Source organism: Dendropsophus ebraccatus, chromosome 1, assembly GCF_027789765.1.
Source record: "Dendropsophus ebraccatus isolate aDenEbr1 chromosome 1, aDenEbr1.pat, whole genome shotgun sequence".
Classification (NCBI taxonomy): domain Eukaryota; kingdom Metazoa; phylum Chordata; class Amphibia; order Anura; family Hylidae; genus Dendropsophus; species Dendropsophus ebraccatus.
The window spans coordinates 4,695,127-4,708,203 of record NC_091454.1 but is presented as its reverse complement, the minus strand read 5'-3'; the positions used below and the strand labels follow the sequence as shown (position 1 = coordinate 4,708,203).

The 13,077-nt window shown below is 51.2% G+C and overlaps 2 protein-coding genes across 4 annotated transcripts in view; one reads left to right on the top strand and one right to left on the bottom strand.

Moving 5' to 3' along the window:
* The window catches only part of TBXAS1 (thromboxane A synthase 1), a 47,243-nt gene extending 46,406 nt beyond the window's left edge, over positions 1–837 (bottom strand). Inside the window, exon 1 of the mRNA XM_069964164.1 lies at positions 765–837. The gene's annotated coding sequence lies outside the window, so the exon portion shown is untranslated. The remainder of the gene's footprint in view (positions 1–764) is intronic.
* The window catches only part of HIPK2 (homeodomain interacting protein kinase 2), a 39,916-nt gene that overhangs the window by 6,926 nt on the left and 19,913 nt on the right, over positions 1–13,077 (top strand). For all 3 annotated transcript variants that reach the window (XM_069964130.1, XM_069964143.1, XM_069964135.1), the window contains exon 2: positions 11,876–12,959. In XM_069964130.1, the coding sequence (XP_069820231.1) occupies positions 11,878–12,959 (1,082 nt within the window). In that variant the 5' untranslated portion in view covers positions 11,876–11,877. The remainder of the gene's footprint in view (positions 1–11,875; positions 12,960–13,077) is intronic.

The window sequence follows — 13,077 nt, the reverse complement described above, 5'->3', positions numbered from 1 at the left end:
CCCCCCTCTTATATACAGTGCCATCCAGGGACACTGCCCCCCCACCCTCTATATATAGTGCCATCCAGGGACACTGCCCCCCCACCCTCTATATATAGTGCCATCCAGGGACACTGCCCCCCCCTCTATATATAGTGCCATCCAGGGACACTGCCCCCCCACCCTCTATATATAGTGCCATCCAGGGACACTGCCCCCCCCCCCCCCTCTATATATAGTGCCATCCAGGGACACTGCCCCCCCTCTATATATAGTGCCATCCAGGGACACTGCCCCCCCCATATACAGTGTCATCAGAGACACTGCCCCCCCCCCCTCTTATATACAGTGCCATCCAGGGACCCTGCCCCCCATATATACAGTGCCATCCAGGGACCCTGCCCCCCATATATACAGTGCCATCCAGGAACCCTGCCCCCCATATATACAGTGCCATCCAGGGACCCTGCCCCCCATATATACAGTGCCATCCAGGGACCCTGCCCCCCATATATACAGTGCCATCCAGGGACCCTGCCCCCCATATATACAGTGCCATCCAGGAACCCTGCCCCCCATATATACAGTGCCATCCAGGGACCCTGCCCCCCATATATACAGTGCCATCCAGGGACCCTGCCCCCCATATATACAGTGCCATCCAGGGACCCTGCCCCCCATATATACAGTGCCATCCAGGGACCCTGCCCCCCATATATACAGTGTCAGTGAGAGCCCCCTTAGATGTCGTCCCACCCAGTGACCCGGCTTCCACTGCTGCTCACATTATTTCTGTCCATCTATAAGGGTGAGGCCGAGTCCTGAGGCTGCACTACTGACTGCCTCTGCTTCCTGTCAGCTGTTGTCATGGAGACGCACATCAGTGTCCACCCATATACATGTGTAAAGTCAGGGTGTAGATATTGATTCTGATACAAGGTGTCCATGACAACACTGGGGCCGCACGTCTCAGCACTGGCGTTACGGATTAACCCCTTCCTGACATTACACGTACCTGAGTGCCAGGATGACTGGAGTGGTTGGCCATACACGGCAGGTGTAGAGGTGACAACCACCACCATTGCTGGGATAGGAGATAACTCTGATTCCAGCCATGTTTCACCAGCGGCCTTCAGTCAGGGAAAATAGTGTCTTTCTATGACATCCTGCAGAATTTCTGTATGTCAGCCATACCGGCAGGGGAGCAGGAAGAGAACAGAGACCCTCTGACAACCCTGAAGCTTTACCGTAGTGATATAATACCTGCCGACTGCTCTGAAGGGGTTAATTCTGCAAACACCTTTCCTGATACATGGGGAGGGTAACATCGATTGATACTGATTATGTGCGCCAATAAACGGTCATAATAAAGTCATTAACAGCCGATCAATATCTGACGCAACCGCCGGGAAATCTATCTGACAGCGAAAACCGTCCATAAAAGCCGTATATACAACATGGCAGAAACTGCAGATCACCATTCACATCACTATCTATATCCTGTCAGCTCCAAGTGTGGACATTGATGTGGATGGTGAATGACAGCTCTGGCCTCTTGTATCCTGTATATATGGACGGTGCACAGTACCACTTCTCCTCTCCTCTATATATGGACGGTGCACAGTACCACTTCTCCTCTCCTCTATATATGGACGGTGCACAGTACCACTTCTCCTCTCCTCTATATATGGATGGTGCACAGTACCACTTCTTCTCCTCTCCTGTATATATGGACGGTGCACAGTACCACTTCTTCTCCTCTCCTGTATATATGGACGGTGCACAGTACCACTTCTCCTCTCCTGTATATATGGACGGTGCACAGTACCACTTCTTCTCCTCTCCTGTATATATGGACGGTGCACAGTACCACTTCTTCTCCTCTCCTGTATATATGGACGGTGCACAGTACCACTTCTTCTCCTCTCCTGTATATATGGACGGTGCACAGTACCACTTCTTCTCCTCTCCTGTATATATGGACGGTGCACAGTACCACTTCTTCTCCTCTCCTGTATATATGGACGGTGCACAGTACCACTACTTCTCCTGTATATATGGACGGTGCACAGTACCACTTCTCCTGTCCTGTATGCTGGGAGAAATCTCCATCCAATCAGCTCCCAGCTTAGAAAATGAAAGCATTGTAGCGATTGGATTTCTGGGTGTGATGTCACAGGGGGCAGTATATAGCCTGTATCATCATGTAGTTATCAGGCTCCGGGACGTTCCGTCCTCCTGTCTGGATTTCTCTGCTCTTCAGTCTCGGTGATTTGGCGATTCGCCACTTGTATTTGTTCAGTGAAATATGTCGGGAATTTAAGTTATCTAATAAACAGGATATGGAGGCAAATCGGTGGGATCGCAGCTGTGAGACAACAATGGCAGTGTACAGACATGACCGTGCCCGGCCTACTGCAGTCCTATAAGACCAGCCCCCTCCTCTCCTGACATCCTCTGTGCTGCTGTGACCTCCCCTATAGGATCAGCACCCTCCTCTCCTGACATCCTCTGTGCTGCTGTGACCTCTCCTATAAGATCAGCCCCCTCCTCTCCTGACATGCTCTGTGCTGCTGTGTCCTCTCCTATAAGATCAGCCCCCTCCTCTCCTGACATCCTCTGTGCTGCTGTGTCCTCTCCTATAGGATCAGCACCCTCCTCTCTTGACATCCTCTGTGCTGCTGGGACCTTGTGACCTCTCCTATAAGATCAGCCCCCTCCACTCCTGACATCCTCTGTGCTGCTGTGACCTCCCCTATAAGACCAGCCCCCTCCTCTCCTGACATCCTCTGTGCTGCTGTGACCTCCCCTATAAGACCAGCCCCCTCCTCTCCTGACATCCTCTGTGCTGCTGTGTGACCTCCCCTATAGGATCAGCACCCTCTTCTCCTGACATCCTCTGTGCTGCTGGGACCTTGTGACCTCTCCTACAAGATCAGCTCCCTCCTCTCCTGACATCCTCTGTGCTGCTGTGACCTCCCCTATAAGACCAGCCCCCTCCTCTCCTGACATCCTCTGTGCTGCTGTGACCTCCCCTATAAGATCAGCCCCCTCCTCTCCTGACATCCTCTGTGCTGCTGTGACCTCCCCTATAAGATCAGCCCCCTCCTCTCCTGACATCCTCTGTGCTACTGTGTGACCTCCCTTATAGGATCAGCACACTCCTCCTGACATCCTCTGTGCTGCTGTGACCTCTCCTATAAGATCAGCCCCCTCCTCTCCTGACATCCTCTGTGCTGCTGTGTCCTCTCCTATAGGATCAGCCCCCTCCTCTCCTGACATCCTCTGTGCTGCTGTGTCCTCTCCTATAGGATCAGCACACTCCTCTCCTGACATCCTCGGTGCTGCTGGGACCCTGTGACCTCCCCTATAGGATCAGCCCCCTCCTCTCCTGACATCCTCTGTGCTGCTGTGTCCTCTCCTATAGGATCAGCACACTCCTTCCCTGACATTCTCTGTGCTGCTGTGACCTCCCCTATAAGATCAGCCCCCTCCTCTCTTGACATCCTCTGTGCTGCTGTGTCCTCTCCTATAGTATCAGCACCCTTCTATCCTGACATCCTCTGTGCTGCTATCCTGACATCCTCTGTGCTGCTGTGACCTCTCCTATAAGATGAGCCCCCTCCTCTCCTGACATCCTCTGTGCTGCTGTGTCCTCTCCTATAGTATCAGCACCCTTCTATCCTGACATCCTCTGTGCTGCTGTGACCTCCCCTATAGGATCAGCACACTCCTCCCCTGACATCCTCTGTGCTGCTGTGACCTCCCCTATAAGATCAGCACCCTTCTATCCTGACATCCTCTGTGCTGCTGTGACCTCTCCTATAGTATCAGCCCCCTCCTCTCCTGACATCCTCTGTGCTGCTGTGACCTCCCCTATTAGATCAGCCCCCTCCTCTCCTGACATCCTCTGTGCTGCTGTGACCTCTCCTATAAGATCAGCCCCCTCCTCTCCTGACATCCTTTGTGCTGCTGTGGCCTCTCCTATAAGATCAGCCCCCTCCTCTCCTGACATCCTCTGTGCTGCTGTGACCTCTCCTATAAGATCAGCCCCCTCCTCTCCTGACATCCTCTGTGCTGCTGTGACCTCTCCTATAAGATCAGCCCCCTCCTTCCTCTCCTGACATCCTCTGTGCTGCTGTGACCTCTCCTATAAGATCAGCCCCCTCCCTCCTCTCCTGACATCCTCTGTGCTGCTGTGACCTCTCCTATAAGATCAGCCCCCTCCCTCCTCTCCTGACATCCTCTGTGCTGCTGTGACCTCTCCTATAAGATCAGCCCCCTCCCTCCTCTCCTGACATCCTCTGTGCTGCTGTGACCTCTCCTATAAGATCAGCCCCCTCCCTCCTCTCCTGACATCCTCTGTGCTGCTGTGACCTCTCCTATAAGATCAGCCCCCTCCTTCCTCTCCTGACATCCTCTGTGCTGCTGGGACACTGCTCCTCCCCTAGGTAACTCTTATTTGGATCATCTCATATAACAGACTGGTCTCGATGGATGAGCTCATATTAGAGGCTGGTTGTTAGAGATATTTTACCTAGCAACCAGTCTGTCCGATATGGCTCAGATGTTTGCCTCATATACTGGTTGCTAGGCAAATATTTCTGTCAGATATGGCTGTTTTTATCTCTATATCAGCAGCAATTATTATGCTCATCACCATCTGAGGCCGCCATGTTCATCAGATTTTTTTTCAATCTGTTTCTCTAGTCAATAGACTGGTTGCTAGGCAAATAATTTTTAATAACTAAACTGTCAGATACAGCTCTGCTTTACCAACAGCAGGGAAGGCAGTAACGACTGGTGGCTGTCATTATGCCTGTCACATCTCAGGCTGCCATATTGATCATATTTTTTTCGATCTGGTTGGCTGGACAACAAAGAAGAAGTCCCTTACCACTACATATAACAGACTGGTTGCTAGGCATATGTTTCTTAGCAACCAGTCTGTCAGATAAAGCTCATCTGTCTGTTTCTGTGGGAGTCATTGCATCTGTCACCAATCTGGCTGCCATAATAGTCAGATGTTCTCTGAGATACGGTCATCTGGCAACTAGGGGTGAACAGCCGGATCCCCTCATATAACAGACACAGTCTTAGTTACCAGACTGTCAGTCATAGCTCAGCTTTCTCTGTAGAGCCATGTGTCTGTGTTATTCTGCCATATTAGGCTAGGTTCACACTGCGTTTTCAGCATCCGTTTAACGCATCCGTTTTTTTCAAAAAACGCATGAAAAACGGATTGCAAAAAACGGATTCATTTGTGTGCATCCGTTTTTCCATTGACTTCCATTATAAAAAAAAACGGATCCGTTTTTTTTGGCGGACCAAAACGGACCAAAAAACGTTGCTGACCCTATTTTTGTGGACGTTAAAAAAAACGGATCCGTTAAACGGATGCTGAAAACGCAGTGTGAACCTAATTAGGAATGAACAGCCTGACCGCCCCGTGTAAAAGACTGGTTGCTAGGCATATACTTCTTAGTAACCAGACTGTCAGCAGTCTCTGTAGCAGTCATTACATACGTTACCATGTCATTCTGCTAATCCTTACTTATATAACAGACTGGTTGCTAGGCATATACTTCTTAGTAACCAGACTGTCAGCAGTCTCTGTAGCAGTCATTACATACGTTACCATCATTCTGCTAATCCTTACTTATATAACTGACTGGTTGCTAGGCATATACTTCTTAGTAACCAGACAGCAGTCTCTAGAGTGATGTCTCGGTAGCAGTCATACATCCGTCGCCATGTCATTCCGCCGTATTGTCCAGTCACTACCCTGACCGCCTCATATAACAGACTGGTTGCTAGGCATATACTTCTTAGTAACCAGACTGTCAGCAGTCTCTGTAGAGCGATGTCTTGGTGGCAGTCATCACGTCCCTCAACATTTCATCCTGCCGTATTGTCTAGTCACTACCCTGACCGCCTCATATAACAGACTGGTTGCTAGGCATATAGTCACTACCCTGACCGCCTCATATAACAGACTGGTTGCTAGGCATATAGTCACTACCCTGACCGCCTCATATAACAGACTGGTTGCTAGGCATATACTTCTTAGTAACCAGACTGTCAGCAGTCTCTGTAGAGCGATGTCTTGGTGGCAGTCATTACATCCGTCGCCATGTCATTCTGCCGTATTGTCTAGTCACTACATATAACTGACTGGTTGCTAGGCATATACTTCTTAGTAACCAGACTGTCAGCAGTCTCTGTAGAGCGATGTCTCGGTAGCAGTCATTACATCCGTTGTATTAACCAGATTTTTCAGGAGAACAATAACATTAGCAGATGAAGTCTCTTCCTATAAGGTGGCGTCGGCCATGATGGCGGTGTAGTGAGCAGAGCGCCCCCCGGTGTACACTGCGTCCCCCCCCCCCCCCCCCCGTCCCTCTATTATTAGACTCCGGCAGATAAAACTCATTATCCTGTTTGTTTCATTAAACCAATTAGACTGTGAAATTTTTCTAGAAGGTTTTTTCTTCCCAGTGTCTGACAAGATGGCAGAGAGCAGACGGTGGCCGCCGCGCCCTGCTGCATTCTGGGAGGGCTCAGAGACCCCCATCCCCAGTGACCTAAATCTTAACAAAAAAAAAAAAAAAGCTGGTGACCCCGTATTACATGCCTGAGTGCCCCCCGCAGAGAGGAGGCCGCTGTATACAGAGGCAACCTGCTCCTCTAATTACATTATATCATAATATAATATCACTATTGTGGCGGTATATTACAATCTAATATATTATAGCATAATAATACAGAGAAGTATATAATATACTATCACTACTATGGCGATATGATAAACTATAGCATAATAATACAGAGAAATATATAATATACTATTACTACTATAGCGATATAATGTACTATAGCGTAATAATACAGAGAAATATATAATATACTATCACTACTATATAGCAATTTAATGTACTATAGCGTAATACAGAGAAATATATAATCTACTATCACTACTACTGTCGATATAATGTACTATAGCGTAATAATGCAGAGAAATATGTAATACAATATCACTACTTTAGCAACATAGTATACTATAGCATAATACAGAGAAATATATAATATATCGCTACTATGGCGGTATGATAAAATTTAATGTACTATAATGTAATAATGCAGAGAAATATACAATATCACTACTATAGCAACATAATATACTATAGCATATTAATACAGAGAAATATATAATATATCATTACTATGGCGGTATAATACAATATAATGTACTATAGCGTAATGCAGAGAAATATATAATATATCACTACTATAGCGATATAATGTACTATAGCGTAATAATGCAGAGAAATATTTAATATAATATCACTACTATGGCAGTATAATACAATATAATATACTATAGTTTAATAATGCAGAGAAATATATAATATAACATCACTACTATGGCAGTATAATATAATATAATATAGTTGAGTAATGCAGAGAAATATATAATATGGTGTAATAGTATAACAAACTGCATTATTATTACGTCTTGTGAAATCCTAGCAGTATAATAAACTGCAACCTAATATCGGATTATTTATAATGTAGCTTCTTTTTATTAGTCTTGTAGGGGGGCGGCCATCTTTGCTGAGCTGCTGCTCTGCTTTGGTAACAGCAGTTCTTGCTTTACAGCAGTCTCATGGCTTATAGAAAGCTGATGTCTGTAGATCATTGATTTCCATGGGAGAGTATAGTGATCATGCTCTGTGACCAATGCAAGGAGGAGGAAGGGATGAATTTTAACTGTCACTTGTTGACTTCTATGGGAGAGTTTAGTAAGCGTGCTCTGTAACCTGTGCAGACATCACTGTGCAAAGAGAAGAACGTGAGCTCTAACCCATCATCTGTTGACATTTCTGAAAGACTGTAGTGAGTATAAAGGGGGAAGAAGTAAACTGCTACCATCACCCAATGACTTCTATGGAAGAGTTTGGTGGGCATACTCTGTGTATAAAGGGAAGAAGGTGAGCTGTAATAATCACTCTGACTTCTATGGGAGAGAGCTGTGGGCATGCTCTGTGTATGAAAGAGAGGAGGTGAGCCGTAATCATCACTCAATGACTTCTATGGGAGAGTGTTGTGGGCATGCTGCGTGTATGAAGGGAAGAAGCTGAGCTGTAATCACTCAATGACTTCTATGGGAGAGTGTTGTGGGCATGCTCTGTGTATGAAAGAGAGGAGGTGAGCTGTGCTCATCACCCACTGACGTCTATGTGAGAGTTGTGGGCATGCTCTGTACAGGGAGGAGTGAGTGTGGGCTGTGCTCATCAGTATGGATCCTGTTATATACATGTTTACAGCCCCTGTGTTGCCTCAACACCTCCCCCACCCACGGTATACAGCCACAGGGTGACAGTCCTTCAATACAGAGTCTACACTGGCTGGATACAGTAACTTAAAGGGCCAGTAACCTTATAGCCTCTTTCCATCCTGATAACAGAGAACAATAGACTTGTATCAAATAGACCGGCGCCCCCTAATGGCCGTATTATCATTGAACTATTTGCATTCTGCCCCTTTAAGAGAGCTGACCCTTGAAGCCCTGTCAGTGCTCGGCTGGTGGCGGGGAGGGCTGAGCGCTGTGTACACTTATTATCTTAGTGATGCGAGAGGCTTAGGGTAAGTTGTGTAATAGTGAGCCCAGAAGGCGGCCATTACACCCTGTAAGTGCCCCCTCCCCCTGCCGCCGATCACAAGTGCTTCTCTTAGAGGGCTCTTCCTGTTTGTTAGATGTATCATGTGATTCCTCCAGCTCTGCTGATTGGCTGAGAGGGCCGTGTGTGATAAGATGCTTTGTGGCGCTGTGATTGGTCCCTATGGTGGGCCCCCCCTAGTGTAGGGTTAGATACCCTGTGTACACTGTATAGATTTGTGACTTGTAGTCCCTCCTGGCGGCCCCCTGGGGGGCTGTGGCCCTTGTGGCCCCGTCACCTGCTGACCCCCAGGATGGAGTCGGGTTTCCTGATGACACATAACACTGTGGCACCATCCTGGGGAGATGGCCCGGAGTCTCCCGTCTTCCGGTACTTTCTTTCCAGGATATGTACAGGATATAAAGCAGCGACTTCCATGATGGAGGAGACGCTGGGAATGAGAGCGCAGAATTCTGCAGGGAAAAGAGAGCGCTGACATGACAAATGATAGCGTTATTACAGTATAACATTGCTGCTGTCACAGGCTGCCATCTCTCCGCGTTGGCGTGTGGCGGGGATGGGCCGCTTTGGCGTGTGATGGGGATGGGCCGCTTTGGCGTGTGGCGGGGATTGGCCGCTTTGGCGTGTGGCAGAGATTGGCCGCTTTGGCGTGTGGCGGGGATTGGCCGCGTTGGCGTGTGGGGGGATTGGCCGCGTTGGCGTGTGGGGGGATTGGCCGCTTTGGCGTGTGGCGGGGATTGGCCGCTTTGGCGTGTGGCGGGGATTGGCCGCTTTGACGTGTGGCGGGGATTGGCCGCTTTGGCGTGTGGCGGGGATTGGCCGCTTTGACGTGTGGCGGGGATTGGCCGCTTTGGCGTGTGGCGGGGATTGGCCGCTTTGGCGTGTGGCGGGGATTGGCCGCTTTGGCGTGTGGCGGGGATTGGCCGCTTTGGCGTGTGGCGGGGATTGGCCGCTTTGGCGTGTGGCGGGGATCGGCCGCGTTGGCGTGGGGGGGGATGGGGCCGCATTGGCGTGTGGCGGGGATCGGCCGCTTTGGCGTGTGGCGAGGATTGGCCGTCTTTCTCCCCTATTCACTCTGTGTGCTCCCCTGGCCGTGTTGCTGTGTGGCGGGGATCGGCTGCGTTGGCGTGGGGGGAGGATCGGCTGCGTGGGGGGGGGATCGGCTGCGTTGGCGTGTGTGTGGGGGGGGGGAATCGTTGGCGTGTGTGTGGGATTGGCTGCGTTGGCGTGGGGGGGGATTGGCTGCGTTGGCGTGGGGGGGGATTGGCTGCGTTGGCGGGGGGGGGATTGGCTGCGTTGGCGGGGGGGGGATTGGCTGCGTTGGCGGGGGGGGGGGGGGTAATTGGCCGCGTTGGTGTGGGGGGGGGATCGGCCGCGTTGGCGGGGGGGGATCGGCCGCGTTGGCGTGTGGCGGGGATCGGCCGCGTTGGCGTGGGGGGGGGGGATCGACCGCATTGGCGTGGGGAGGGGGTCGGCTGCCTAGGCCTCACTGGAGCTTTGTTCATCCTGAGCTTCCTGGTTCATGACCGGTGTCGGCTTTCAGTGAATCCCCGAGGTGACTAGTAACAATGTGCGGGTGTTCTCTGTGGGATCATTGGATCTGTATGTATCACAGGGATTAGCTACCATGAGGCAGGTGTCGCCCGCTATGGGCAGGTGCTGTCGGCTATTGCAGTACAGGTTTCCTATGCCAGCCAGGAGGTTCCGCAGCGGCCGGACGCGGTTCTCTGTATATTCTGTGTGTGGCACAGGAAGGGTTAATGGCCAGAGAGGTCTTGCGGTTTGGTGAGTCACCAGCTGAGTCATATGACATCACAATGACATCATCCGCTCCGCCTGCCGGTAATCACTGCAGCTGACAGCGCCATCTGGAGGACACAGGGGGCGCCCCTCACAGCTGTCACCATGACATCAGCGTCTCCCATGTCCCCGACAGACAGAGAGGTCCTAATAGGGACTGAGCCACAGTACAGCGCCACACAGTATGGGGGCGCTATAGAAAGAATCATTATTCTATAGATGTACAGTAACCACAACGTAGAAGAACATATGTCCTCCATCACAGGGGGCAGTGTATAGATGAGGGGGTTATGTTTCCTCGGTCCCGGGGGGCAGTATATAGATGAGGGGGTTATGTTTCCTCGGTCCCGGGGGGGGGGGCAGTATATAGATGAGGGGGTTAGGTTTCCTTGGTCCCCTGGGGGCAGTATATAGATGAGGGGGTTATGTTTCCTCGGTCCCGGGGGGGCAGTATATAGATGAGGGGGTTAGGTTTCCTCGGTCCCGGGGGGGCAGTATATAGATGAGGGGGTTATGTTTCCTCGGTCCCGGGGGGGCAGTATATAGATGAGGGGGTTAGGTTTCCTCGGTCCCGGGGGGGCAGTATATAGATGAGGGGGTTAGGTTTCCTCGGTCCCCGGAGGAGGTGGAGGCTATCCGCACGTTCTGGCCGCGCTGTGATATAAATATCGGCTTTGTGGCTCTGGAGCTTTTGTTCTCAAACAATGAAGCTGCAGAGGGCAGAATCCACCCTGTAAACAACCCAGTGCCTCACCCAAGGGGGTCATCCCGACCTCCACCCCCCCCCCTCCTTCCTGTGTGTGTGTGTGATACCATTCTGTGTATGGCGCCCCCTCCTGTGTGTATGTGATATCATGGCGCCCCCTCCTGTGTATGTGATACCATTCTCCTGTGTATGGCACCCCCTCCTGTATGTATGTGATATCATGGCGCCCCCTCCTGTATATATGTGATATCATGGCGCCCCCTCCTGTGTGTATGTGATACCATTCTCCTGTGTATGGCGCCCCCTCCTGTATATATGTGATACCATTCTCCTGTGTATGGCACCCCCTCCTGTATGTATGTGATATCATGGCGCCCCCTCCTGTATGTATGTGATATCATGGCACCCCCTCCTGTATGTATGTAATATCATGGCGCTCCCTCCTGTATGTATGTAATATCATGGCGCCCCCTCCTGTATGTATGTAATATCATGGCGCCCCCTCCTGTATGTATGTAATATCATGGCGCCCCCTCCTGTATGTATGTGATATCATGGCACCCCCCTCCTGTATGTATGTGATATCATGGCACCCCCCTCCTGTATGTATGTGATATCATGGGGCCCCCTCCTGGTGATGTCATAGTCAGGATGGTTTCCGGTGATTTGCCCGTTCCGGCACTCATCTGTCTTGTTGGTTCCTTTGCAGGTATGGCCTCTTCCTTGTACACGTTCTCCTCCCACGGCCTCCCGTTGTCCTCCTTCTGTAGTGTGAAGAAGAAGCCAAAGTTGGAAGTGAGCCCCAGCTGGGATATGACCGGATACGGCTGCCACAGCAAGGTCTACAACCCAGGCAAGAGCAGCTCCGCGTCCGGGCAGCCGGTGCTCTCCCACACCTCCCTCCTGCAGGCGCCTTACGAGCAGACGGTCATCTTCCCCACCGGTACCGGCAGTCACATTGTGGTGACCTCTTCTTCCAGTAGCGGCTCTTCGGCGGCACCGGCGAGCGGTCAGACGCTCGGCGGCCCTCAGACCAACCTGATGCGGCGCAGTACGGTCAGCCTTCTGGACACGTACCAGAAGTGCGGCTTGAAGAGGAAGTGCGAGGAGCTGGACAACGGCAGCGTGCAGATCGTAGACGAGCATCTTCCCATGACCCAGAACAATGCCAGCGGGGCCACGGCTGCCACCACCTCCACCGCCACCTCCAAGAACAGCGGCTCCAACAGCGAAGGCGACTACCAGCTGGTGCAACACGAGGTCCTCTGCTCCATGACCAACACCTACGAAGTGCTGGAGTTCCTGGGCCGCGGCACCTTCGGGCAAGTGGTCAAGTGCTGGAAAAGGGGCACCAATGAGATAGTGGCCATCAAGATCCTGAAGAACCACCCGTCCTACGCCCGGCAGGGGCAGATCGAGGTCAGCATCCTGGCGCGGCTGAGCACCGAGAGCGCCGACGACTACAACTTTGTCCGGGCCTACGAGTGTTTCCAGCACAAGAACCACACCTGCCTGGTCTTCGAGATGCTGGAGCAAAACCTCTACGACTTCCTGAAGCAGAACAAGTTCAGCCCGCTGCCCCTCAAGTACATCCGGCCGGTGCTGCAGCAGGTGGGCACCGCGCTCATGAAGCTCAAGAGCCTCGGCCTCATCCACGCCGACCTCAAACCCGAGAACATCATGCTGGTTGACCCCTCCAGGCAGCCGTACCGGGTCAAGGTCATCGACTTTGGATCTGCTAGCCACGTCTCGAAGGCCGTGTGTTCCACCTACCTGCAGTCCAGATATTACAGGTGAGTGCTGGTCATGTGATACCTGCTGTATTAGGGATATATCGCCTAGATTACCGATTTACATCCAGATACTGAAACTTGTTCGTTCCCCCCTAATCTGTTTCTGTTTTCGGACTGT